Raw genomic sequence first — 26492 nt, forward strand, 5'->3', positions numbered from 1 at the left:
ATTATATTGTTGTCTGAGGTCAACTTAAGACGTTCGCTTGGTTTTTGCATTCAAAAACATCAAAATTAATAAGTAATAGGCTATTTTGTACCCAAGTTGTGAGCTACAGTCTATGGTTGTGAGCCTTCCTGAAAAACGGTCGGTTTTTATGGGCGTGTCGCACTAAAGACTTGGAAGTAAACACCCACTGCTGTGAGTGGAGAACAGTTTTGCATATTATAATGAGTTTAACTCACCCGTCGGTGTACGTGGGGGAAAACGTCCTATGTTGTCAAATGGCAATCGGATTCGCCCATACATGTTCGACCCAGAGTCCGTGTGTTGCACAATTCCTGTCAGATCCAAATCCAATATAGACGGCACAGCACCGTTCTTTACTCTTAATCGGTCTGCAAATCCAGTCTTGTTTACAAAACAATCCTCAGTAAAATGAAGCGAACAGACAACGATGTTTTACCCTCATCAGCTGGAACGTCATTAAAAATAAAGTTTATCCATGAAGTCCTATTGGAATCCAGAGGAAGCTTATGCAGCGACTGTCTTCTTCCACAACCAGGCAGTGCAAAATATTCTGTATTGCTCGGTAGAACGATCCGGTTTGTCATCACGAGATAGGCATGTAAGTTAGGCTATTTAGCTATGCGTGTAATGCGCGAATCGGTGGGCGGGGCTAAACCGGCCGTGTTGAAGTAGGCGTTGATCTTCTTCTGCGGGGGTGGTGTTTTAACCCCTTCGACGTCATAGTTTCCCACTTTTCAAAACGAGACGTTTTCAGAGGCTGGTGTCAATAAAAGCTTTTATTGGACTAACAAGGACGTTTTCTGTTCTGAAACTTACAGGATATTCTTATAATATGATAACCTCTTAGATATCAAAAAGCTCAAGGAAAATTTGATTTCTCAGTTCATCACCCCTTTAAATAAATAAAGCCTCAGACTGAAGGAAATACAGATTCGCGCCTGTACAGTAGAGGGCGCCGCTCAAACAAGCCTTTACTGTAACAATAAAAAGAAAAAAAAAAACACAAATGTGGTCATTTTTGCTTATTTGTATGGTCGAATTGGACCATTGAATGTCAGCAGCAAAGATGTGGATTAACTCTTTCCCCGCCAGGATTTTTTATTTATTTGCCAGCCCCCAACATTTTTGAGTATTTCCCCAAGACTTTCATGGCCAAGAAACAACAGAGCCTCTGAATTGTATTCTAGCTTCATGCATTCTTGTTTAATGGCAGATTCCCTCTGTGACCATATGCCCTGTGATGCCCTAAATAAATATATGTTTTTTTTTAAATAAGTTTATTTGAACAGGGACATGTTACATAAGCTCATGTTCCATACTACAACATTTTAGCTGAGGCTAATTCTCAATTAGCCCCAGGAAATATTTATTCTTGGCAATAATACTGGAAAAAAATTCAATATTCTCTAGTTAAGACTTAAGTGCCTATAGACTAACTATATGCTGGCTCAATATTCACTAGCGTAAAAGTGTGACTAGCCCCGCTCTCCAGTTGAAGAGAACTTGTTGCAGATTACTAGCAATAATTTGTCAGTCAGGCTAATGAATATTATGGCATTATCCTTCAGGATTTAGCAAATATTCATTTGTCTTTGAAGCAGAAAAGAATGAGAAATAGATCAAGATTTTATTTTTTGAAATATATATTTTATTTTTTGCTTTGAAAAGTATAAATAAAAGTAAGAAACATAAATCGCAATATAGTTTATACATATTATACAAAACTGTCAGACACATTATTAGTATCCAGTCATATTAATTTAACACAAAGAACAAACTACACCTCTGTTCAGAATTATTGACCACTGATTGCGGTCCAGCTAGTAAGTCTCGTTATGCATCCGGTTCGACGGGATCTGCACACGAGCAGATCTTACATTCAACACCGGCGCAGAACGCAATCTCAGCATGTAGATTTGTTTAATAAGGCGTAATGTGTGTCAAGTCATGAAGATACGGTCCGGCACCGGATGTCTGGTCAGCGCCTGCAGACTCTCTGCAGTGAAGCTGGTTTACAGTGAACTGATGTTTCGAGACATAAGGCATGTTAGCATGTAAAAGAACAGTAAGTGCACACATGGGTCGGCTACATGCGCTCACAGTGCTGACAGTATGGTGTAGATCAGGGAGCAAACACAGAGCCAAAACTGTTTATCGTGCCAAAGGAAATACAATGTTTAAAATCAATATTATCATGAAATGCACAGCCCACACCATATGCCAAATTATTAAAATGACATTTGCAAAACTGGCAACATCAGTCTGTCTCAGGGTTGCCAAGTCTGCAGTTTTCCCGTGGGACTGGGATACTATTAAATGGTTGATTTCCTTTCTTCTGCGGGTTGAAGGTTTGACATGTTGCATAAGTCACATTCGACTGAATTGCTTGTATCATAATATTTTACTCCTTCGACAATCATCCAATGATAAAACTGTGCTAGATAATGAGTTTTGTGAATATATTATGAATACATTATGATTTTAAATACTACCGTGTAGAGATCAACTATCTATCAATCAACAGGCCTGCGACTCATTTTTGTAGTGTACTCTATCTACCATCCATCCATCCATTTATCCATCCATCCATCCGTCCGTCCATCAGCCATCCATTTATCCATCCATTCATCCATTTATCCATCCATCCATCCATCCGTCCATCTATCTATCTATTTATCCAGCCATCCATCCATTTATCCATCATTCATCCCCCCATTTATCCATCTATTTATTCATCCATCCATCTACTTATTTATCCATCCATCCATCTATCTATTTATCCATCCATTTATCCAGCCATCCATCCATTTATCCAGCCATCCATCCATTAATTTATCTATTCATCCATTTATCCAGCCATCCATCTATTCATTTATCCATCCATCCATCCATCTATCTATTTATCCATCCACCCATTTATGCACCCATCCATCCATTAAATTATCCATGCATCCATTTTTCCATCCATATATCCATCCATCCTGGTCTATCTACCATCCACCCATCCATTTATCCATCCATCCATTCATCTATCCATCCATCCATCTATTTATCCATCCATCCATTCATCCATCCATCCGTTTATCCATCCATCCGTTTATCCATCCATCCATTTATCCAGCCATCCATCCATTCATTTATCCATCCATTTATCCATCCATCCATCCATCCATCTGTTTATCCATCCATCCATTTATCCATCCATCCATCCATCCATCCATCCATCCATCCATCCATTTATCCATCCATCAATTTATCCATTCATCCATCCATCCATTTATCCATCCATTCATTCATTTATCCATTATCCATCCATCCATCTGTTTATTCATCCATCCATTTATCCATCCATCCATTCATTTGTCCATCCATCCATTTATCCATCCATCCATCCATTTATCCATCCATCCATTCATTTATCCATCCATCCATCCATTTATCCATCCATCCATCCATCCATCCATTTATCAGTCCATCAATTTATCCATCCATCCATCCATTTATCCATCCATTTATTCATCCATTTAACCATCCATCCATTCATTTATCCATTATCCATCCATCCATCCATCTGTTTATTCATCCATCCATTTATCCATCCATCCATTCATTTATCCATCCATCCATCCATCCATCCATCCATCCATCATCCATTCATTTATCTATCCATTTATCCATCCATCCATTCATTTATCCATCCATCCATCCATTTATCCATCCATCCATCCATTTATCTATCCATTTATCCATCCATCCATCCATTTATCCATCCATCCATTCATTTATCCATCCATCCATCCATTTATCCATCCATCCATCCATCCATCCATCCATTTATCCATCTATCTATTTATGAGCCTGGGACTCATTTTTGTAGTGTGACCCATCATTCGAGAACTGCTGATTTAGATCATTCAATACTTGTATAAACTGATGTTCATCGCGGGACGGTGATATTTGTAAACCCACACCTGTCTCTCTGACAGTAATCACACAGCATTAGTAAATTAGGACAATCCACCTTATTTCTAACGTGAGATTAGTAACCTGAATGTGCGAGGCTTCCGAACAATAACGGTCCATTATGCAGTTTGATGTTGCAAACTGATATTTGTTGTCATGTTATTTTAACGTCCTATCGTAAATAGCACAAATCTGACCATTTACTGCCCTTTGTTATTCTTAGTTAAGTCCCTATAGCGGCTAATGAATCAGAACACTGGTACGTTCACAGGAATATGGTGGACATCGAGACGAGCCCTAAAATCCCGATCTGCATTTGTCCTTCAATCACTAAACACACACACAGCAAACCTGCAAACACTCAAACACAGAATACTGCAAACTGTGAGGTAAAACATGCAAAATACAGTCCGACACGTCAGTACAGAAGAACTGAAGTCAAACACATCGTGCATCGATCGACTGACAGTGAGAAGGTCAAATCTGAGGAACACCGTCAATGCAATCCCGAAGACCGAGGTGGCTTTCCTCTCTCTCTAGGTGGGACAGAGCACTGTGAACGAGAAATCATGTTCAAGTTCTGATATATAATAATAGAAATCATCATGAACAGATCAATACTTGCTTGCTTGATAAGTAACAGTAAAGGGACAAACCAAAGAAGAATTTATGAAGAATCTTCATGCTACTTTTTTCCATACAACAACAGTTTATAGTGACCAAGAGGAATCAAAAACACTACGATTGAAGAACACTTCTGAATCCTTACAACGTCTTTTACTGTTGAATTTTAACATACACTCACCTAAAGGATTATTAGGAACACCTGTTCAATTTCTCATTAATGCAATTATCCAATCAACCAATCACATGGCAGTTTCTTCAATGCATTTAGGGTCAAGACAATCTCCTGAACTCCAAACTGAATGTCAGAATGGGAAAGAAAGGTGATTTAAGCAATTTTGAGCGTGCCATGGTTATTGGTGTCAGAGTATTTCACAATCTGCTCAGTTACTGGGATTTTCACACACAACCATTTCTAGGGTTTACAAAGAATGGTGTGAAAAGGGAAAAACATCCAGTTATGCGGCAGTCCTGTGGGCCAAAATGCCTTGTTGATGCTAGAGGTCAGAGGAGAATGGGCCGACTGATTCAAGCTGATAGAAGAGCAACTTTGACTGAAATAACCACTCGTTACAACCGAGGTATGCAGCAAAGCATTTGTGAAACCACAACACACACAACCTTGAGGCGGATGGGCTACAACAGCAGAAGACCCCACGGGGTACCACTCATCTCCACTACAAATAGGAAAAAGAGGCGACAATTTGCAAGAGCTCACCAAAATTGGACCGTTGAAGACTGGAAAAATGTTGCCTGGTCTGATGAGTCTCGATTTCTGTTGAGACATTCAGATGGTAGAGGCAGAATTTGGTGTCAGAAATTACCACTGTGCAGGCTGGTGGTGGTGGTGTAATGGTGTAAAGGGGGATGTTTTCTTGGCACACTTTAGGCCCCTTAGTGCCAATTGGGCATCGTTTAAATGCCACAGCCTACCTGAGCATTGTTTCTGACCATGTCCATCCCTTTATGGCCACCATGTCCCCATCCTCTGATGGCTACTTCCAGCAGGATAATGCACCATGTCACAAAGCTCGAATCATTTCAAATTGGTTTCTTGAACATGTCAATGAGTTGACTGTACTAAAATGGCCCCCACAGTCACCAGATCTCAACCCAATAGAGCATCTTTGGGATGTGGTGGAACGGGAGCTTCGTGTCCTGGATGTGCATCCCACAAATCTCCATCAACTGCAAGATGCTATCCTATCAATATGGGCTAACATTTCTAAAGAATCAGTTCTGAAGGTGAAAGGGGGTCAAACACAGTATTAGTATGGTGTTCCTAATAATCCTTTAGGTGAGTGTATTTAGTCTCCGATTGTAACCATTGGCTTTCTTCTTTCTATGATTATTCCACTCTTGAGTCGTCTAGTTCTTATAGAACCGATTGGAGGCCAGTTATGAAATTTGGCACACAGATAGAGGACAGTCTGAACTTTAACCACATTAAAAAATTAAGTCTATCCCTCTAGCACCACCAACTGTCCAAAAGTTGCACTCATGTTTACACTAATAACTGTTGAACAGTAATGGCTCTTTCAGACTGCACGATTTTCAAAGTAGTCAGGTCGCTGCTCTTTTCACACTGCATGACTATCTTGGCCAGCATTCAGTCGCTGCTGTGTTCACACTGGACGATGGATCGGCGACAGAAGGTTTCACACTGCACGACTTTAGAAAAATCGCCGACAGACTCTGTCTAGCACGCTGCACGCAAACTACATTTCACAACAAACGCGCGTGAGATATGAAAAGGAAACAACGCGCGACACCACACGTGCAAGACCGGAGTTCTCACGTGAGACTTTTTTTTTTCGACCCGGTTGTGGTACAGCTGGTGAAACAGACACGAGTGCTCCTGCCAAATTTCTACTAATTTTTCTTCCATTTATTGTGTCCAATAGACCGAGAAGAAGCTTTTTTTGTTGAAACAATGCCATATCATGTTGATATGTGATCTATAACTCCTCCCCGAACTCCCCGCTGCTCTGTATCTTGCTCTCTCACTGGCTGCCGGTGATCGCCGATGTAGTTTTCAGTCAAAACACTTTCCACACAGCAGGATTTTGAATCGCCGACAGGTCCAGATATTTAGCATGCCAAATATCTCACGGGCGTCGGCGACTCGTCGGTGATTCTCTCAGTTCGCGTCTTTGTTCATTCACACTGCGTGATTGTCACTCGCGTGAACGAGCGCCGATTTGCCTGTGATTTCGGGCATTTGTCGGCGATTTCTCAAAACCTGTCGGCGAGCCAAAATCGTGGCTAAAATCATGCAGTCTGAACTCGGCATAAGGGCAAGAAACAAAATAATTTTTTCCACATGATCCTTTAGAAATCATTTTAAAGGAAAAAGGAAAAAGGAAAAAATCACTTTTTTAGGAAAAAGGCTCCTTTTACAACTCCCCCAGAGTTAAACAGTTGAGTTTTACCGTTTTCGAATCCACTCAGACGATTTTCTGATATTTAGAAGAATATCGGTAAACAGACAGTTTTTGGTCTCATTGACTTCCATAGTAGGAAAAAAAATATACTATGGATGTCAATGAGACCAGAAACTCTCTGGTTACTGATATTCTTCTAAATATCAGAAAATCGGCTGAATGGATTTGAAAACCCAACTGTTTAACTCTGGAGGAGTTGTAAAATTAGCCTATTTCCAAAATAAGCGGAGTATCCCTTTAATATGCTGATTTATACATTATTATTGGTGCTCAATTATAAATAATGTTTCTTTTCAATGTTGAAACAAACAGAAGGTTTAAAAGAACAGCATTTATTAGAAATTTAAATCTTTAGTAATATTATAAATGTCTTTACTCTTATTTTGATCAATTTAACGCATCCTTGCTGAATAAAAAATCTATTTTTTTATCTTAAGCAAACTTTTGAATGGTAGTCTATCACTGTATCCACAAAAATATGAAGCAGGACAATTGTTTTCAACATTAATAATAATCATAAATGTTTCTTGAGCAGCAAATCATCATATTAGCGTGATTTCTGAAGGATCATGTGACACTGAAGACTGGAGGAATGATGCTGGAAATACAGCTTTTATTACAGGAATAAATTACATGTTACAATATATTCACACAGAAAAGAGTTAAATAAAATAGTAAAAATATTTCACAATATTGGCCTTGGTGAGACTTCTTTCAAAATCATTAATAAATCGGAATGATTCCAATCTTCTGTTTTAATGATGAAGTCATTCAGACCTGAAACCAGTCAATAATGGTGATAAGTGAGTAAATAATGACAGAATATGACACTATCCTTGGACAGGTATCAGGCCACTAAAGGAGAGAGTAAAGCGCAGCGCTCAGGGCATCGACTGCATGTAACCGAGCAGCGCTGGCCGTTGCCGGGGAAGTTTACAGGGAGGCTACAGTGAAACACGATCTGTTGCTACGGTAACGGCGGGAGACAAACACAGGCGCACTATGATCTAGATGCTCATTATCTATGAACTAAACCTCTGACAAACCTCACAGACCAGCACTAGAACAACTCCTGCAAGAACAGAGAGATCATGAAGGAGGACGAGCAGAAGACGACAGTGGAACTGAGATCTTAAAGGAGTAGTTCACTTTTGAAAAAACTTTTGCTGATAATTTACTCACCCCCATGTCATCCAAGATGTCCATGTCTTTCTTTCCTCAGTCGAAAAGAAATTAAGGTTTTTGATGAAAACATTCCAGGATTTTTCTCCATATAATGGACTTCAATGGGGTCCAAACGGTTCAAGGTCCAAAAGAGAGTTTCAGTGCAGCTTCAAATGTCTTTAAACGACACCAGACGATGAATAAGGGTCTTATCAAGCGAAACGATCGGTTATTTCAAAGCTTATTCCAAAAATGTAACTTTTCTAAGGACAAATGCTAGCCTTGCTCTATTCTGTGAGGCGCGTTTGTAACGTCACGTAATACGCAATTACGTTCAAAAGGTCACGGGCGACGTAGCCGGAAGTACAGAGTGTTTACAAGTTGAACGCATAGGTTGAACGTAAAAACTAACTCAAACACCGTTTACAAAAAAAGGAATTAAAAGGTAAAACAACGATGTCGGACGATTTTGACTCTGTACTTCCGGCTACGTCGCCCGTGACCTTTTGAACGTAATTACGTATTACGTGACGTTACAAACGCGCCTCACAGAATAGAGCAAGGCTAGCAATAACCGATCGTTTCGCATGATAAGACCCTTATTCATCGTCTGGTGTCGTTTAAAGACATTTGAAGCTGCATCTGAAACTGTTATTAACTGTCGTTTGGACCTTGAACCGTTTGGACCCCATTGAAGTCCATTATATGGAGAAAAATCCTGGAATGTTTTCCTCAAAAACCTTAATTTCTTTTCGACTGAAGAAAGAAAGACATGGACATCTTTGATGACATGGGGGTGAGTAAATTATCAGCAAAAGTTTTTTGAAAGTGAACTAATCCTTTAATAGTTTACATGTGAGCAGAGCAGCATAACTCTATCTAAAATCTAAAGATGACTTTCTAAGATGATCAGTTTCTATAGTTTGTTTATATGTTTATACCTTGCAGAGGAACACAATCACTTTTAATTGACAGGGTTTGATCATCATTCATAACTGAGCTGAGAGCAACAGGACGCAGGATTGAAATCTGTAAAATATTTGAATCTGAATCTAAAGGTGCATTAAAAACTTTGCAGGTGAAAGAGAGAAAGAAAGCAAAATCATACGCAATTATTTACGCTTATGTGTTGGACTAATGAAACTCCCCGGTTTCTTGTGGAAAAGTAGTGTTCATTTGTGAAGATTATCACGTGTAAGGATCATGAACTTTTGTTCGTCACAGAGCTTATATTTTCAGCAATAATCCAAAAGTCAATGGAAAATGAAATGATGCATTTGTGTTGTTACCTTTGAGGATGTAGTCTGTGAGGAGGCTTGGGACTTTATCACTGTCATCCCTCATGGCTTCTAAAACTGCAGAAAAGCGAACGTTAGCAACGACAGGTCAAGATTTATCTACCACTGAACACTTAGCAGAAAAGCAGGGCGTTCGTTAGAAATCACAGCACTTGGACTCACTTTTAGTAAAGATCTGCAGGTCTTGGACTGACGGCGGCTCGTCTTTCCTCTCGTACGGGATTACCGTCGTTACATACTGAATAAAAGACGAGCACAGATGAGAGGGGTTAAACACACCACTGCATGATGGGATGTGTCTCAAAACAGTGTGTGTTCACGCTTTCTGCAGTGTTGGGAAACTACTTTTAACTTTTTCTTAAATTTTTAGTATTTAAGACAGTATTTATGTGGCACAAAAAAAAGTTCTCTATAAACACATTACTAAATACAACAGTAAACTAAACACCCGACACCATTTTCAACTAAAAACTGAAAACTTTGAATGTTTTGGCCATTGATTTACACGACAGCGGTGTTTTGAGGGCGTGAAAACGCAAACTTTTGAAAACTGGATTCAAAGTGCAAGTTTTTGAAAACAATACTGTTATCGTCTCGGTGTAAACCACAAAAGTGACGTATGGACTATGTGCACGTTAGCATATGCTAGTTCCGGCTGCGAAACCGATATGGGGTGTCTAGTTTCCGGTAGCCTGATGGACGACGTAGAGGATGTATGTTTCTCCAGATGTCTTGAACATTTGCCGAATATTACAGTCGATTATGTTCATCGACTGGCTAATGATTTTCCTCCAGCTCCCCAGAGCAAGAGAGAAGGGGTTTAAATATTACATTTCTCAGTATTTGCATCATTTTGAAGGGAACGTTAAGTCACAACAACATCCATGCTCAGACTGATCTCATGAAATTGCGTATGTATGACACGTATCACGTATTTTTGGCATGCTATCAACACGCTCTCTTTTTAGCGTTTTTATGAATACCGTTTACTTAACGTTATTATTGTATATATATATATATATATATATATATATATTATACACAGTGTATATATATATATATATATATATATATATATATCTATATATATATATAGCATATGACCTACCTCAACCCCAACCTACCCGTCACTCCTACCATCCTAGGAAAAAATAAATATCGCTCCCCAGATGTAGATCTACATTTTGTTTTGTTTCGCTCGGACATTTGACGGCGTGTACATACGCGGTACACGTGGAATCACTCGGACATTAATGTTGCCATGCAACGTACGTGCTCAAGCTATGCGATTTGGTAACTGTTATATCTCTCTATACATTATAAAATGCGAAATCATGCGTTAGAAAGTGCATTTTCCAGAACAGTTTGTGTTGGCCATTGTTTTGTTTATGATGTTCAGAGGCTATGTTGTTGACAACCACTATCGTCATATAGATCAGTGTTGACAACCACTATACATGCCATACAGGGAGTAAATCCGATGGTTCGTTCGTTATCAAGTTAGGCTGTTTAACACATATTAGGCTGTTCACACATATTTCTAAACAGGTCTCCCTTTCAAAATAGGTTCTAAACCCAGGGGCTTCTCCTGGTTAAAGGGTATAATATAATAAATAATTAGTAGCCTAAAAACTTCCTTCTAGTTGTCATGGATCCGCAACGCTCGCACTGCCAATGCTCGCTCTGCCTGGCAGCAGAATACAGCGTTTTTAGTTGATTTTGCGGAGATCATTTTGACAACTTTGTCGTCTGTACAAGAAAAACCTTTTCATTTTTAGTACATCATTGTCGTGTAAACGAACCCTTAAATAACTCAGATAAAGCATATGACAAATTAAGCACTAACATACACAACAGGGTCAAGGAAATAACTCCCAAACTTTTTTGCCAGCCAAATCCTTTTGACCTACAATAATTTCCTAAAAAGTGATATGTTAAAGTTAATATTTCAAAAATTGCATACAAATAGCATAACAAATAGCATATTTAATCTTTTATAATAATCTTTTTATTTTGACCCTTTTCACAGAGCACTTTTCTACAGTTAATATTGTAAATCTAGCTTGTACGTTTATATATATATATATATATATATATATTACACTATAACACTATATTTTGTTTTATTACATTAAATTAATTATTATGAATAATTTAAATGACAGAAAAGCTGCTGTGTGATATTATCTTATGCAATGCCTGATGGAGTGACTGTGTGACTGACTACTGCAATCGAGCTCTCGATGGCTTTATTTTTTTTGGCTTTTGGAAAGTCCCAGAAACTCTACTGAAGACTTTTCTTTTGCTATCGGATCAAATGGGAATACAAAAATGATATTTGTTGTAGTTTCTGTTCACCGCTGTAGAAGTTGTGGCAAAATATTTGATTGCCTTTAAATGATATTAACCCTTTTATTCACAGATCACTGGTCAGGAAATGAGCAAGAATTGCACAATATAGTGTAGATAAAGTAATAGCCGTTCCCAACGTGCAGACAGACTTTTACGGGAAGAAGAGTCAGTGTTGCTCCACTCAATGTTAATGGCTTCAAACTATTCACAAGTAGTTGAACAAATTCTCCCAGTTCGTTTGAGTTTAACGTGAGACCAAATATTCACTATAGGCTTCAAACCTGGACCAAAACATGAGCCTGATGGACTCGATCTCAAGACACTTCTTAGCTGTCTTTGGCCATTGTCTTGTTGACAAATAACATTTGATCATTCCTCTTTAGATAACAACTTTTCATTTAAGGGAAGCAAGCCATTCTGCAATATTCTCCTGTCCTCTAAAGGATTAAATGACTTCATACAGTGAAGTAGCTCACCAATACCAGCAGATAAACTGTCACAGTATGGGTTTGTGTTTCCCTGGTTCACCACTAGAGGTCAATGTAAAGCTAAGTGTTTGGCCATTTTGGACTTGGCTTATTTCTTTCCCAGGAGTGTATGACGTAAGTAACTGTGAAAAGGGCCCATAGTTACAGTGTAAACTATAAAAACACCAATATTTCATTTATTCCCAGTTCTGAAAAAAATAATAATTTAACTCACGCTGGATGGCAATTTTCACCAATTCTGGCCCGATGCAGCATTACTTTGCTAATCAAGCATAACGTTACTAATAATTCAAATCAGCCTTAGAACTGAAAATGCCCAACAAAAGATATCTGGGTATTTAACTCACGAGGCTTCTGCTGATAACAGACTAGAGCTGAATGTTACGAGCAGTGTCAGAAGAGAAGAGGATATCCACCTGTTTCTCACCGCCTCCGTTCCTAAAAGTGTGCCGAAAACCATTCTGAATGGCAGTAGAGATGCCCTCCATGCTGAAGCGCTACACACACACACACACACACAACAGAGGGAAGAAGAGAACGAGACAGGGACAGCAAGAACAGAGTGAACGAGGAAATTAAATCACATCAACTACAGCAAGAGGTACTTGAGGAAGAAAGGGATTGGGATTGACATCGCAAATGTGTTTCCAGACCAGTAGCTATTGTGATTGGATATCGTGTTTCAGGAACATCAAATATATCAAACTAAATCACATGCGCACCATTTATGATGAGCTCTACGTATGTGTGTTGATCAAGGTAAACGTCTAAATTAAATGTGTCCATCATATAAAGTAGAGCCCGACCGATAAAGGATTTTGAAGGCCGATACCGATACAAATATTTTTGGGTTTTAACATCCGATATATCGGCCGATATTTTATTTATTTATTTGAAACTGGACATGATAGTCACACATTTTGTCCTGCTTATTTGAGTTAAGAGAACTGATGGGGATGTTCTTTTAATTGTTATTCAAGCGTTGTATGTATCGTGACCAACTCAACGAGTGTTGCCAACAGGAACGGTGTAGAGCGCCCTCTGGTGGACAAACTATACAACTCAAACACTCATGACATGGTTTAAGCGTGTTTTGTCCATTTTTATTTTTGAAATATTCATTTATCGGCCATTATAACTGCCGATACCGATAGTTTGGAAAATGCCTAATATCGGCCGATAATATCGGTCTGACTCTAATATAAAGGGATCGTTTCGATTCAACTTTTAACATGTCTTCTTAACATAAACTTTTTGAAGGTGGATAATTTTGCTTGCGTGGACTTAAATGGACAAAAATATATAAAAAATCCGTGACACTTTACTTGGGGTTTGCATACGACTGACATGACTGCTTCATAATCATGACAGGACACATGTGAATATGAAAGAGGTTTTATGCATGTTTATGACACAACTGTCATTAAGTGTCTTTCGCTCAATAATGACATTTTTAATGCAAATATGACATTGTTTGAGATGTCTTTGTCATGACATCTTGACATAAACCAATACATCATAACCTGTCATAAATATGTTATAAACATGACATAGCAGATTAATTATCAAACTTAAGAAAGCACTTAGCTTTATGGGTTAACATTACATTAAACTGTCAGGTGGTTGGTTTTGACATTGGCTGTCATGAGGCCATTAAAACTTTTTAATGACAAATTCAATTAGTAACACTGTAGATGAGGTCACGAAAAATATTCCTGACACAGTTATAATGCCTCATGACAGCCAATGTCAAAGCCAACCACATGACAGTTTAATGTAATGTTAACCCATAAAGCTGAGTGCTTTCTTAGGTTTGATAATTAATCTGCTATGTCATGTTTATGACATATTTATGACAGGTTATGATGTATTGGTTTATGTCAAGATGTCATGACAAAGACATCTCAAACAATCTCATCATATTTGCATTAAAATGTCATAATTAAGCGAATGACAGTTAAAGGTACAATACGTACGAATGTTGAAATAAAATTTCCAAAAGTCACTTGCACAGTGTGATATATTCCCTGCAGTTGTGTACTTACAATATCCCAAAAGTCTCAAAAGATCTTTTTATTTCAGAGAAATTCCGACTTTAAATAAGTGGCCGTTCCGGAAAAAAATGTCGCCTGTCAATGACGCAATATCCGCGCTATCCTCGGTTTCCATTCATACTGCCATAGCCGTGACGTAACCATGGCGACTGACTGCGTAGTGCGTAACGTTTAGCGGCACCCAGTTCTAGCTAGCGTCCGTGACTAATTTGGACTTCACAGAACTTCACGAGTCACGACTTGACAGCTTTATTAGACGGGTGAGCAAATGTACACAAAACAAATCAATGTTATAACGTTAACTGTGACATGATGGAATGTTAGAATATGGTCAGTATGTTATTCTTATCTTGATCTAGCCATACATATTATCTAAAGGCTAGATGTCTCACGGCGGAGTATTTATCGTCATCACCGGCGGCCATCTTGTCACAGACAGGCTTTCTGGCGGGCTCTGTGGTATCTGATGTAAGAAATACTCTTATCTTGTCGAAATCTTGACGGATTTAGAAACGGTTTGGTTTCTTACAAACGTTATTAACGTGGCTATAATTCTGGATGATTATTTATTTATACACTTAATATTCATAAGTATGCAGTATCATGACTACATCTCTACTGTTTATAACAAACCAAATCGGTAGAAAATTGAGAACGTTACGGTGATTTAAATAGTACATGCACCATCAAAACAATGTTACGAGTGAGCGAGCTGCCTGTGACAAGATGGCCGCCAGGTGCTGACGTCGACCTCCATTGGCCAGCAGCGCGGACGAGATATCTAGCCTTTATATAGATATCTATGGACCTAGCTGCTAGTTTCGTTTAGCAAACGAACTAACATGTAGTTTAACATTATAACTTTCAACACACATTTAATTGCCGTTTAGTGTGATAGTGTAACGTTATACCAAGTGGAATAGCACTGTGTTTCCTTCACAAAGTTTAATTCCCCTAATAAACTGACCTGTGCGAGTAATCCAGCACTTGCGTGTAACGTTAGTTCAATAGGATGAAATGTCCTTATTCCTTTACATCCGCGGGACTCGCGTGTGATATCTGTCTCTTATTAGCAATCGCGCCCTGCTTCATACCACAGTGATGTTAAAAACATGAGTGTTTTCACTAATTCATAAACATTATTAGATCTATCAGCTTGACAGCAAGTCCCATCATTCAGCTCATCACTGCATCATCAACCTACGCCTTTGTTATTGTTGGAAACTGCGTCCTCTTGTGGCGAAAAAAACTACATATTGTAGCTTTAATGACAGTTGTCATAAACATGCATGAAACCTCCTTCATATTCATGACATGTATCCTGTCATGATTGTGAAGGTGTCAAGTCAGTCTTATTGCACACCCCTTCGAGTAAAGTGTTACCCGAATATCTTAATTTGTGTCTTATGTTTGATGGGTTTGAACTAACCCTTTGAAGTCAGCATGAATCTGAAGTTATGAAGTTAAGTGAGTTTATCCACTGGCTGGTTACATAGTAAAAGGTGAGTGTTCAACGCAGTCAGCAAACAGAAACATGCATGATTGAATATATATTTAGTTTTATTAAAAAATATCCTGGCTCTTCCAAGCGTCGGGGCAGAGGTCACTCTTCTGCCGGAACTAGACTCGCATACGGCCATTACCGGAAGCCAGTGATTATAGTTTATAAAGTTATAAATATGGATATTTTTCTTACAAAAACGCATCGCCTCACTTCAGAAGGCCTTTATTAAAGGGGTCATGACATGTTTTATTATGTTCCCTTAAGTCCAATCATAGTATTACTATAGTTTTTTGTACATTTTTTTTTTTTTTTTAATGTAGTGATTTATGACATTTTCCCACCTCTGATTCAAACAGTCTGCTGATTATTTTTATGATGGACTGATGCACTTTTTTGGACTTCACAATCTAAGGTAACATTCACTCCCATATTAAAGTTTGGAAGAACCAGGGCATTTATTAATATAACTCAGATTGTGTTTGGCTGAAAGAAGAAAGTCATATACACCTAGGACGGCTTATGGAAAGATTTTCATATTTGGGTGAACTATCCCTTTAAGAAAATAAATAGGGTCAAATTTGATTTTGAAGTGTGTGTGAAATGCCTAAACAAACACACACAAGTGCTTCCACTAAATCTAATGACTCACAGAAGACGGCAGCCTCTCGGATCCAGACCCGGTCCTCACCCTCCTCTTCTTCTTCAGCATCTCTCGCTGCACCTTCTGTCGGTTCTGTACGTCGATGAGAACCGAGATGAAGCTGTTCTTCACCTCCTTCTCAAACTCCAGCTCGTCCCTCATGGCCAGATGCTGGACCAGCTCCTCTGAATATCCCCGTATGAGCATCTGCACGTCCTCCAGCTCATCGCTCAGCTCCTCGACACACATCAGCTTCACTCCTGCACAGAGAACACACACTCAACACTTCAACACCACGTTTATTTCTATACCGATTTTCTCAATACACATCGTTTCAAAGCAGCTTTGAGTCCGCATTACAATCTAGAGAGACCTGTTATCAGAGCCCAGCAAGCGATAGCCATCATTTCACCGTCTAGGTGAACCATAGACCCGATATAGTCCGGCTATGAGTCTCACTTCTAGCCAAAATAACCTTGAATATGGATACATGTCATTTTTTTTGGCCAAATGTAAGGTATTTCATCATGTAAACAGTGATTACAAGGTCATTTCTTCACTCATTTCACTTTATTGTTATCTAAATGATGACTATAGTCTAAATAGCCAAAATAACCTTGAATATGGATACATGTAGTTTTTTTTTTGCCAAATGTAAGGTATTTCATCATGTAAACAGTGATTACAAGGTCATTTCTTCACTCATTTCACTTTATTGTTATCTAAATGATGACTATAGTCTAAATAGCCAAAATAACCTTGAATATGGATACATGTAGTTTTTTTTTTGCCAAATGTAAGGTATTTCATCAAAGTAAACAGTGATTACAAGATCATTTCTTCACTCATTTCACTTTATTGTTATCTAAATGATGACTATAGTCTATTCTTGGGATATGGTTTAGACGTCTATTAAATTTTCTCTGACAGTCCAACTTTTGCCTTGTTTTAGCCTAGGCTGTGTTTGGACGCTATTAGACGTCTAAATAACGAAAAATAGTAGGGATGCACCGATATGACAATTTTGGCTGATACCGATAACCGATAATTCTTATAGTTGAAAGCCGATAGATAACCGATATATTGGCCGATATATCCACAATAATCCACAATTTTAGACAATTTTTGAGAGCCTGATAATAAAAAAAGTCTCCAAAAGCCAAGATACAAACACAATTATGATTTTAATGTTGTGTAGCCGATATGACATTTTGCACTTTAACTGGATTTTCCTTTTGTAAAGTGATTTCAATCGTATTTCAAGCAATTTAAAAGCATCATGTTGAACAGAGCGCATCTAAAGTGCCTCAGCTGAAGGAAATAATACATTATTTAACGGCTTTTAGATATCGGCTTAATGTTCTTGTTGGGCCGATAACGATAACATTAAAAATGATGATATATCGGCCGATACCGATAATGTGGCCGATATATATCGTGCATCCCTAAAAAATAGCTTGCTGGGAGGTGACTGTCTAATTTATGTATTTCAGAAAATCAGAGTTAGCTAAACATGTATTCATTTAAACAATGTAGTACTTTAATGCGGATACAATGAGCTCAGTGAAGTAATGCGTACTTGTTTGTTAACGAATGATTATGACGAATAGATAATCTAGCATTGGTGGAACATGTCCTCCAGAGGGACGTACTCACTGTCCTCGTAGATCTGGATGCTGTGAGATCTGTGGCTCTCCTGAGAGATGAACGAGTGTGAAGCTTTCTGCTCCGAGACCATCTCTGGAGAGTCCTGCATCAGCTCCTCTATCTCCTCAATAACCTGAAAAGAACCATTCCTTTCAGATATACAGCACTATACTTTTTGTTTTGGATTGGTATGATTTTTGAAAGAAGTTTCTGAACCAGACTCCAGACAGACATGTACAATACTTGAAACGAGCTGAAACAACTGATCCAGTGTTTTGAGGTTCAGTGCACACCTGTTCCGCAGTGAGCAGCGGCTCCTCGATGATGCTGGACACGATGATGGAGTGCATGTCCATCTGCTCCCTCAGGTCCTCATCGTCAGACAGGTCCAGGTTCACAGCCTCCGCCCGCTGAGGGAATGACATTAGGAAGCGTCACCGTGGTCCGAATCCCATCATTGGGAGTTTAAGGGATAGTTCACCCCAAAATGAAAACTCTGTCAGCAATTACTCTCCCATGTTGTTCAATTCACTTTCGTTCATCTTCGCTACACAAATTAAGATATTTTTGAATAAATCTGAGAGCTGGATCACTCCTCCATAGGCGTCTTATGATGCGTTCACACCGGACGCGAATAGCGCGAGTGATTTCAATGTTAAGTCAATGCAAAGACAAGTTATGCGCGTAAAAAAATCTTGCGGCGCGGTAGACGCGAATACGCCTCATTCACGCGAATGGCACGAATTGAGTGTCTGGCGCATTAAGCGCGAATGATTTAGATACTGCTATTTGTGCATTCACGCGTTTGACGCGAATTCGCGCCTGCCGCCCGAGTTCAAAAATCTAAACTTTGGCGTCAATTCACGCCACGTTAACCAATCAGGAGCCTAGCTGCTTGCTCACGTGGTGAAGTATCTGGATGCTTCAATAAATGCGGCTCCTGGAGCGAGCAAATGGTGAAACTCGCCAAACGGTTTACCTCCGAAGGGTCCGGTGGACACAAATACGGCGACGATGATCCCCACGCCGCTGTTCTGCTCTCCAGAGCAAATACAGAGCAGTGACTCTCTCGACGAATGCTCGATCAACATAAAAAATATGGCCACCAATAGGTTTTGATTCTAAATTTCGCTTCAAACTTTTGTTTTAAAGCGCATCAATTTCGCTCGACACGCAAATGGATTCAAAGTGTTCAATGCGTATAACTAGACGCGATAGCCGCGAATTTGATGCGCTATTCACGTCTGGTGTGAACGCACAGTAAGTCATCGAAACTTGCCGGCCCAGAAAAGTTAAAGACATCGTTAAAATAGTCCAAGTGACGACATTGGCTCAACCTTAAATTGATCAAGCGACGAGAATACTTTTTGTGCGCAAAAAACAAACAAAAATAACGGCTTTATTCAACTATTCATTTCCTTCTCTGTGGGCCTCGAGATTTCACATAGTGTAACAGTGCAACGCTTCTGGGTCGTACGTCACACGCATCACACACATGACTAGCGTCGCCCAATAGTGAGCCTACATGTGATGTACAAAACTCAGTACCCGGTTGCATAAAGCACCTTAAGTTTTCCCCTTAAGAATGATACTTAAGGAGCGATTTCCCCTTACCTCAGAGAACAACTTAAGGGTGTTGCACATAATCTCTTAAACGGTTCTCTTAGGTAAGGGAAACAATTAAAGCTACACTGTGTAACTCTTTTAGTTTATTCTTAGCTAAAAACACTTAGGTCTTTCAAAAATATATGTGCTCATTAATGTATATTTACTTCGTTCAAATAACAAAGTGTTCTCGTGAGTGTATAATATGCCATTGGAAAAACATACGGGTAAGGGGTTCGCCATGTTGCCCCTCCATCTTGAAAGTACATTAGCCAAAGAGGGACAGACCCGTTAATTCAAGCTTCGCCTTTCGCGCTTACGTTTGAGTTAACACTCATGGACGAGGTCGAACTGGAAGCCATGTTAATGTTGGACTACATTGGCCACCGTAGGAGTTAAAACGAAATCGGAATAGAGGGGAACAGAAACTAATATTCACTGGATGGTCATATACATTTTCACCACTAGATGGGGGTAAAAATCACACAGTGTAGCTTTAAGTGTTTCACAACAGCGATCCTGGATTCATGTTATAAAAAGTCTGTTGTTGCCATAGATACGCAAAACACTAACACGGTTTCATCAAATAAAGTAGGCTAGGATATCGGAATGGATAAAGAAAACAAAAAAGAAAGCCTAATTGGACAGAGGAGTAGAAATGTATTCTTCTTGACGAATATGGTAAAATAAAAACAATTTTGAAAAGCAAACTATGGGTTGGAAACTTTTAAAGGGTAACTAAACACCAAAACAACTTTTTTTAGTTAATGATCTGTAAGAATGGAGCTTCATAAATGCTGTTCATTGATTCGAGTACATTTTTTGACAATTGAGTATAAAGTGTTTTGATTTTCAAATATATGGTGTAAAAACGTCTGAGTGCTGCCCTCTTCAGGTTAAACGGAAAGCTCCTGCAGTAGGGGTACTTGCTGACGTAGCGAACTCTCAGACGCACTCTGTCACACCCTTGGTGCGAGCTCACCACGCCCTTGGCAACCCCTGGTATAAAAGCATCTGGTTCCGTCAAAACTACTGTAGCGAGTCAGGAGTTGGATTTATGAGTATTGAAAACGATCAGGATACTATAGCATATAATAGCATCTAGTTAGCATAGCATTTATATAGTTATTTAGATTATTTTTGAAAACGACCAGGATAGAGTATTGTTGCATCTATTTAGCATAGCATTATATAGATAATTTAGATTATTTTGTGTAGCTAGTAGCATAGTACAGTTAGGATAGCTTCAAGTTAGCATAGATTTATCAGTGTTTAGTACAGTGATCAGGATAGTAACGGAGGTGGACATGGGCTTCTCCACACGCAGTGCCAAACACTGCTCATCCTGCATGGACTCCTCCACCGCAGCGGCGTCTTGATGTGAGTGATCATGGATATTTTAATCACAATTTATGGTTAGGATAAAGTTAATCCTCTAGGGTCGACAAACGAGCCGGTGCATTTTGCTGGATTTTTTCATATAGCTGGCATAATATCAATAGCGTGCGCTATTGAGATCAACTCGACGACATAACTCATCAGATGCCGGTCGCGATGCGGGAGTTAAGACCGCAGTTTGAGCCAGCAGCTCGAATGGATTTGGCCCTGTGTATACATACAATTCACCCTCATCCACTTCAGGTGAAGGTGAAGGTGAGGGAGAAAAGTCATCGACTTCAAATGGCCGCTCTATTGCAAAGGCAGCTACTTGAGTCACTCCAGTCTCGCTCTATTTTAGAGTCTGACAGCAGCTGTCACTCACGGCGGGTCTCAGGTGCACGCCCCCTAGCCCCGCTGGGGTCTGCCCATTTTTTCAGCATTTTTCAAATATTGCTAGTGGGTGGAGTCAGGCTCTGACCAGGGGTTTAGTTACCCTTTAAATGAATGGAAAGAGCTCTCGCAACCCGGTCATCTCCCACTATCGTCTGAAAACTCCCAGTTGCAAAATAACGCAGTGATAAGCAGTTGTAACACCGCAGGTTGTAATGTTCGACATGGTCAAGGTCGCCGTCTAGTTTGTTAGCGATGTCAAATATTGCGCGAATGCGTGTCGATCAAACCGGTATTCTTGCAACAATGATGGTCCAAAGGGTTCTCCCTATCCCTAAAAATTCTTCTTGCCACAGCACGATCTTCAGCTGGTTCCATGAATTCAACCATTTCGTCTTATTTTTGTCCGTGTTACTCTTAAAGTTACGATTTTATTCCGTGTTACTCTTAAAGTTACGATTTAAGGGAAATTACCACTATAGTGTTGGGAGTAACGCATTACAAAAGTAATACATTACAGTAACATATTACTTTTTGCTGTAACGCAGTAGTGTAAGGCATTACTAATCAATTTTCAGTAATATTTTACTCGTTACATGTTCAGTCAGGCTTATATTACAGTTGTATTACAGTGTATTTTACTTCTTAAAGGCAACAGACTATGTGAAAGTTTTAAAGCAGTCTTTTAGTGTTAGTTCAGAGCGGTCGCGTCTGTAACATTGTTTTTTCCTCATAAATGCGAACACGAAAACTAAAATGCCAACCCCTTCTCATCCAATTTGCGCAGTGTAATTAACAGAATTACAAAAAATATATTTTGCCTCCTATTTTTTTTTTGTCACGCATGAATGTGTGTCTTTTCCTTAATATTAAAAATAAAACATAGACTGATATTTGTCTAATGTCTAATGTCTGTCCTTTAAGGAAATAGCCTATATACGTTTCAATACATGTGTTTTCTGAGAATTTTTATTTCAAGTTTTGACTGCAAATGTCACGTCCATAATGCTGGAATTTTAAATACTTTATCCTCAACTAGTTTTGTGGTGTAGGTCTACGTATTTTATAATGTTAACTTCAAATAATACTAATAGCCTAATTTAAAGATAAGGCAGCATTGGATCTGGACGGTAAGGAGAATAACGCTGGAGTTGGAAGAGGTGTGTCGCGATTCTGTAGGTTCGTGGATCTGAGTTGTGTGGTGAATCGCGATTTCGGTTTCAAATTGCATATCGTTACAGCCCCAAAGTTAAGTACTACTTAGTTATTTTGGTGAAAGTAACTCAAAAGTAATACATGAGTAATGTAACGCATTACAATTCTGGGACAGTAATATTGTAAGGTAATGAATTACTTTTAAATAACAGTAACGAGTAATACCTAATGTATTACAGTTTGGAAGTAACTTGCACAACACTGCTGCTAAATAACACTTAACGCTTTTTAAGGTATAACTTAAGTGAAAAAACAGCATTTGAGGGAAAATCAAAGTGTTTATGATGTTTCACTTAAAGAAACCAGATAAGGTTTTTTTTCTGCAACACCCTTAGGTTTAAGGGAAACATAAGGGCAAACTTAAGAGAAAATTACACTTAACCCTCTGAGGTCGAGTAATGTGCCGGCGCATTTGCTGGGTTTTTTTTTTCACATAGCTGCAACATAGACTTTAAACACTCCGTCATTAATGGTCATATAAATAAAATCAATACATGATTATAAACTATAGAGGGTCTTCTTTTTTTGTGTACACTCCTATTAACATCACAACCGTGTGTTTTTGTAAAATAAATAAAATATACAGCGTGTGGTTTCAGCTCACTCTGTCTCCGCAAAAATCTTTTCTGAAACGCGTCCAAAAAATGAACTGTAACTCAGTAAATACTTGTCACAGAGACACGAAATATTTCTCTTCATGAAGCTGAAATTTTCTTCTTTTAAATGAAGTCATTTATATAAAAAAGTAACTATTCTCAGTTGAGGTAATCTATATGAAAAGAGAGAGATGTCAGTATCTTTTCTTTCACCTAATTATTATAGCGTATGACGTGTTAATGTGACCCCGCCCACTGAGAACGCGCGCTATTCAAACGCTAATGTTGAGGTAAGCCATGAAAACGCCCACATCAGCTGGATAAAACATTCAGTTCATAAAATGCTTTATGTGCTTTTGCACTACGCGAAATCTCGAGGCCCACAGAGAAGGAAATTAATAATTTAGTAAAGTCGCCATGATAAACTTTTAGATTGAGCCACTGTCGTCACTTTGACTATTTTAACTGTCTTTAATAACTTTTCTGGGCCGGCAAGTTTCAATCCTTTAGACGTCGCCTATGGAGGAGTGATCCAGCTCTCAGATTTAATCAAAAATATCTCAATTTGTGTTGCGAAGATGAACGAAAGTCTTACGGGGTTGAACAACATGAGGGCGAGTAATTACTGACAGAGTTTTCATTTTGGGGTGAACTATCCCTTTAACAGCACAAACACAGGTTCAGGGTTTAGACTCACCGGTCTGTCCTCAAGGCTCAGCGTTGAGAGGTGAAGCGATCGGACTCGAGACTGATTCCAGTCCACTGGTTTGACGTTGCTATAGTTGTCCGTGAGAGCATTCCAGATCCTTCATGGAGGAAAAAAAAGGGTATATGACCAAAAGAGAACTTGCCTCCCACAAAGGCCCTGTTTATGGTCGATCGGATCACAAGTAGACGAGGGACACGTTCCCGTTTACACCTGGTGTTTTAATCCGCCTCTTTTGTCCACTTTCAAGCACTTCTGTCCTGATTTCTTCCTGGGGACGGTCTTGGGCGTCAAACAACCTCTGGTGTTGACTTTGTGGAGCTCAAACTGTGCCATGTCCGAACCAATCTGTCCTTTACAAACTATCTAACGTTGGCAACGCTCTTCCTTTAGCTATGCTCGTCTTTTTAAAGCTTGCATGGCCATAAAGTTCTTATCTGGGTGTTTCTGTACTTGGGATTATCTCGATGTTCACAGCTGTGGAGTTCTTTAGTTAGTTTAGACATCATATATATATGATGATGGTCATATATATAATCATGGTCATAATGCTTTGAAAAATTGATATTTGAGTACAGAACCTGTTGTTGTTGTTATGTTTTTATTTTATTTTTATTGTATTTATGTGCTGCTGTGGCATATAAATTTTCCCCCTGGGATTAATAAAGTAAAAATAAAGCACAAACTCTATTTGGTCCACATGACTAAGGTCTAGTTGTCTTCATATTTCTGTGGAAACCGGAATACTTTTTTGCAGGATTTTTTGATGAATAGAAAGTTCAATAAACATTGCTGTTACTTTTGATCAATTTTTTGTGTCCTTGATGAATGAAAGTATTTAATTTATTTTGCTGACCACAAACGTATGCATCCATACCTGAATATTTATCTGGTCAGATGCTAAATAAAATTTTATTACATTTTTACTTCCATGTCCTTGCAATATCGCATTAGACAATATAATAACAAACCAAGCAGCACCTACAAATAAATTTTTACCCACCTCTAGTCCAGATAATTACAAAACCTTTTTAAAAGAATCTTCACAGCTTTTTCCAGTCACCATGTCAGATGAAAAACAAAAATAAAAAAGCCAAATACAAACACAGCGTTTTACAGACTATTTTTTCCCCCATCCACTAACATACCGTGTCTTTTGAAATATCATTTCAGTTTTTACTCTATTATGCTTTCATCAAAACTGAAACTTGTGCTGGAACAATCTCTCTGAAATTAGTGACACTTTGTTATTTCGATGTTTAAGAGTCCTAATATTTTCCAACTATACGATTAGACTATTATACTATAACTGTTTACAAGAGACCGTAAACAACATCCAGTCACGTGACCTCCGCTGATGCGCAGGAATTCTACATGCTGTCGTCCGTTAACTTATTAATCTTAATTATTAATCAACTTAATAAACTCTATCCTCAGTAAACAGTGCGATGTAAATGCCACAAGGACACAAATTAAAGCTTAATGCATTTTAAACAGCATCCTGTCATGCATTCATTAGATCCACGTTGTTATTGTCTCTGACATCATTCGTTCAATGGTCCATTGATGAAAATACAACATTAATGCGTTGTGACGGATTTTACTCTAATGCATGCCTTTCATTGACTTACTCATCACATTTCAGGCTCGTATCCTCATTTATTGGCGTCACTGGATAGATTGCGTCCGGTTTAGAGTCTACATTTTGGAAGCATAATCGTAACTTCTCGTCGAAGTGTTTGATGATCTCGTTCTCAAGCGCGCTCCCGCTGTCTGAAATTCCATCCAGCAACAGCGACATCTCTTCAGTGCTCGCGTGAACGCGCTCCAGGAGAGTATTATTCCGTTGTGTTCCGCCCTTGAACGCGTTGAAATCTTGCCACTCATCTTCATCTCTCTGCGATGAAGGCTCCGCCATAACTGCAAATGCAGAGACGCTCGGCTCTGAGAAGGCACGGACGAAATTACGAACCCTACTAAGGCGAAAGCGTAGCTCATGAATATTAATTAGAACACCGTTGAAACAGCAGCGTGACCTAATTAATATTCATCAAACTACAGCTAGCGTCATGCTTTTCAGCAAATCAGTTAAACTCGTTGAATGAACGTCACTTTGCGTAATTAATATTGATGAGAAACGATTTGCCTGGTACACTTGCCTACTAGATTATAGTATTTACATTCATGGATCGTTATCACACCGATTCTTAAATATTTGAGTAGATATCAATGCAAGTCATTTATAATATAACGAAGCGAGCATGTTTATGAATACTTTGTTAAACTCGGCATGGGATTACCAGTTTTATTAGACCAATTTGTGAATGACCATTTTTTATTTTATTTTGTTTTTTGGTCAATAAAGAAATTGAAATTGTTGATAAAAGTGGCCTGAATAACT

At 38.8% G+C, this 26492-nt stretch overlaps 1 protein-coding gene across 3 annotated transcripts; it reads right to left on the reverse strand.

Annotated features, from left to right (window-relative positions):
- Positions 1-3807: 3807 nt before the first annotated feature.
- On the reverse strand, positions 3808-26081 carry fez2a (fasciculation and elongation protein zeta 2a). 3 transcript variants are annotated; one of them, XM_039651341.2, is made up of 9 exons: positions 25723-26080; positions 24083-24191; positions 18493-18609; positions 18209-18332; positions 16562-16812; positions 12771-12851; positions 9677-9752; positions 9506-9571; positions 3808-4537 (listed from the first exon to the last, which is right to left on the reverse strand). In XM_039651341.2, the coding sequence occupies exons 1-9, from the start codon at positions 26007-26009 to the stop codon at positions 4521-4523; spliced, it is 1128 nt and encodes a 375-aa protein (XP_039507275.2). In that variant the 5' UTR covers positions 26010-26080; the 3' UTR covers positions 3808-4520. The 3 variants fall into 3 exon arrangements, 2 of the variants coding, with proteins under 2 accessions (XP_039507275.2, XP_039507276.2); XM_039651342.2 differs by lacking the exon at positions 12771-12851; XR_016145904.1 differs by lacking the exon at positions 3808-4537 and having other exon boundaries at positions 9521-9571; positions 12702-12851; positions 25723-26081.
- Positions 26082-26492: the final 411 nt, after the last annotated feature.

Source organism: Pimephales promelas, chromosome 12 (assembly GCF_988280905.1).
Source record: "Pimephales promelas chromosome 12, fPimPro1.hap1.1, whole genome shotgun sequence".
NCBI classification, from domain to species: domain Eukaryota; kingdom Metazoa; phylum Chordata; class Actinopteri; order Cypriniformes; family Leuciscidae; genus Pimephales; species Pimephales promelas.

Coding starts and splice junctions, on each gene's coding strand:
- fez2a (XM_039651341.2), bottom strand. CDS start 26,009: ATGGCGGAGCCTTCATCGCAGAGAGATGAAGATGAGTGGCAAGATTTC. Junction 24,192..25,722: donor ACGAGCCTGAAATGTGATGA/GTAAGTCAATGA, acceptor TCCTCCATGAAG/GATCTGGAATGCTCTCACGG. Junction 9,753..12,770: donor ACGGAGGCGGTGAGAAACAG/GTGGATATCCTC, acceptor TCTTTTATTCAG/TATGTAACGACGGTAATCCC.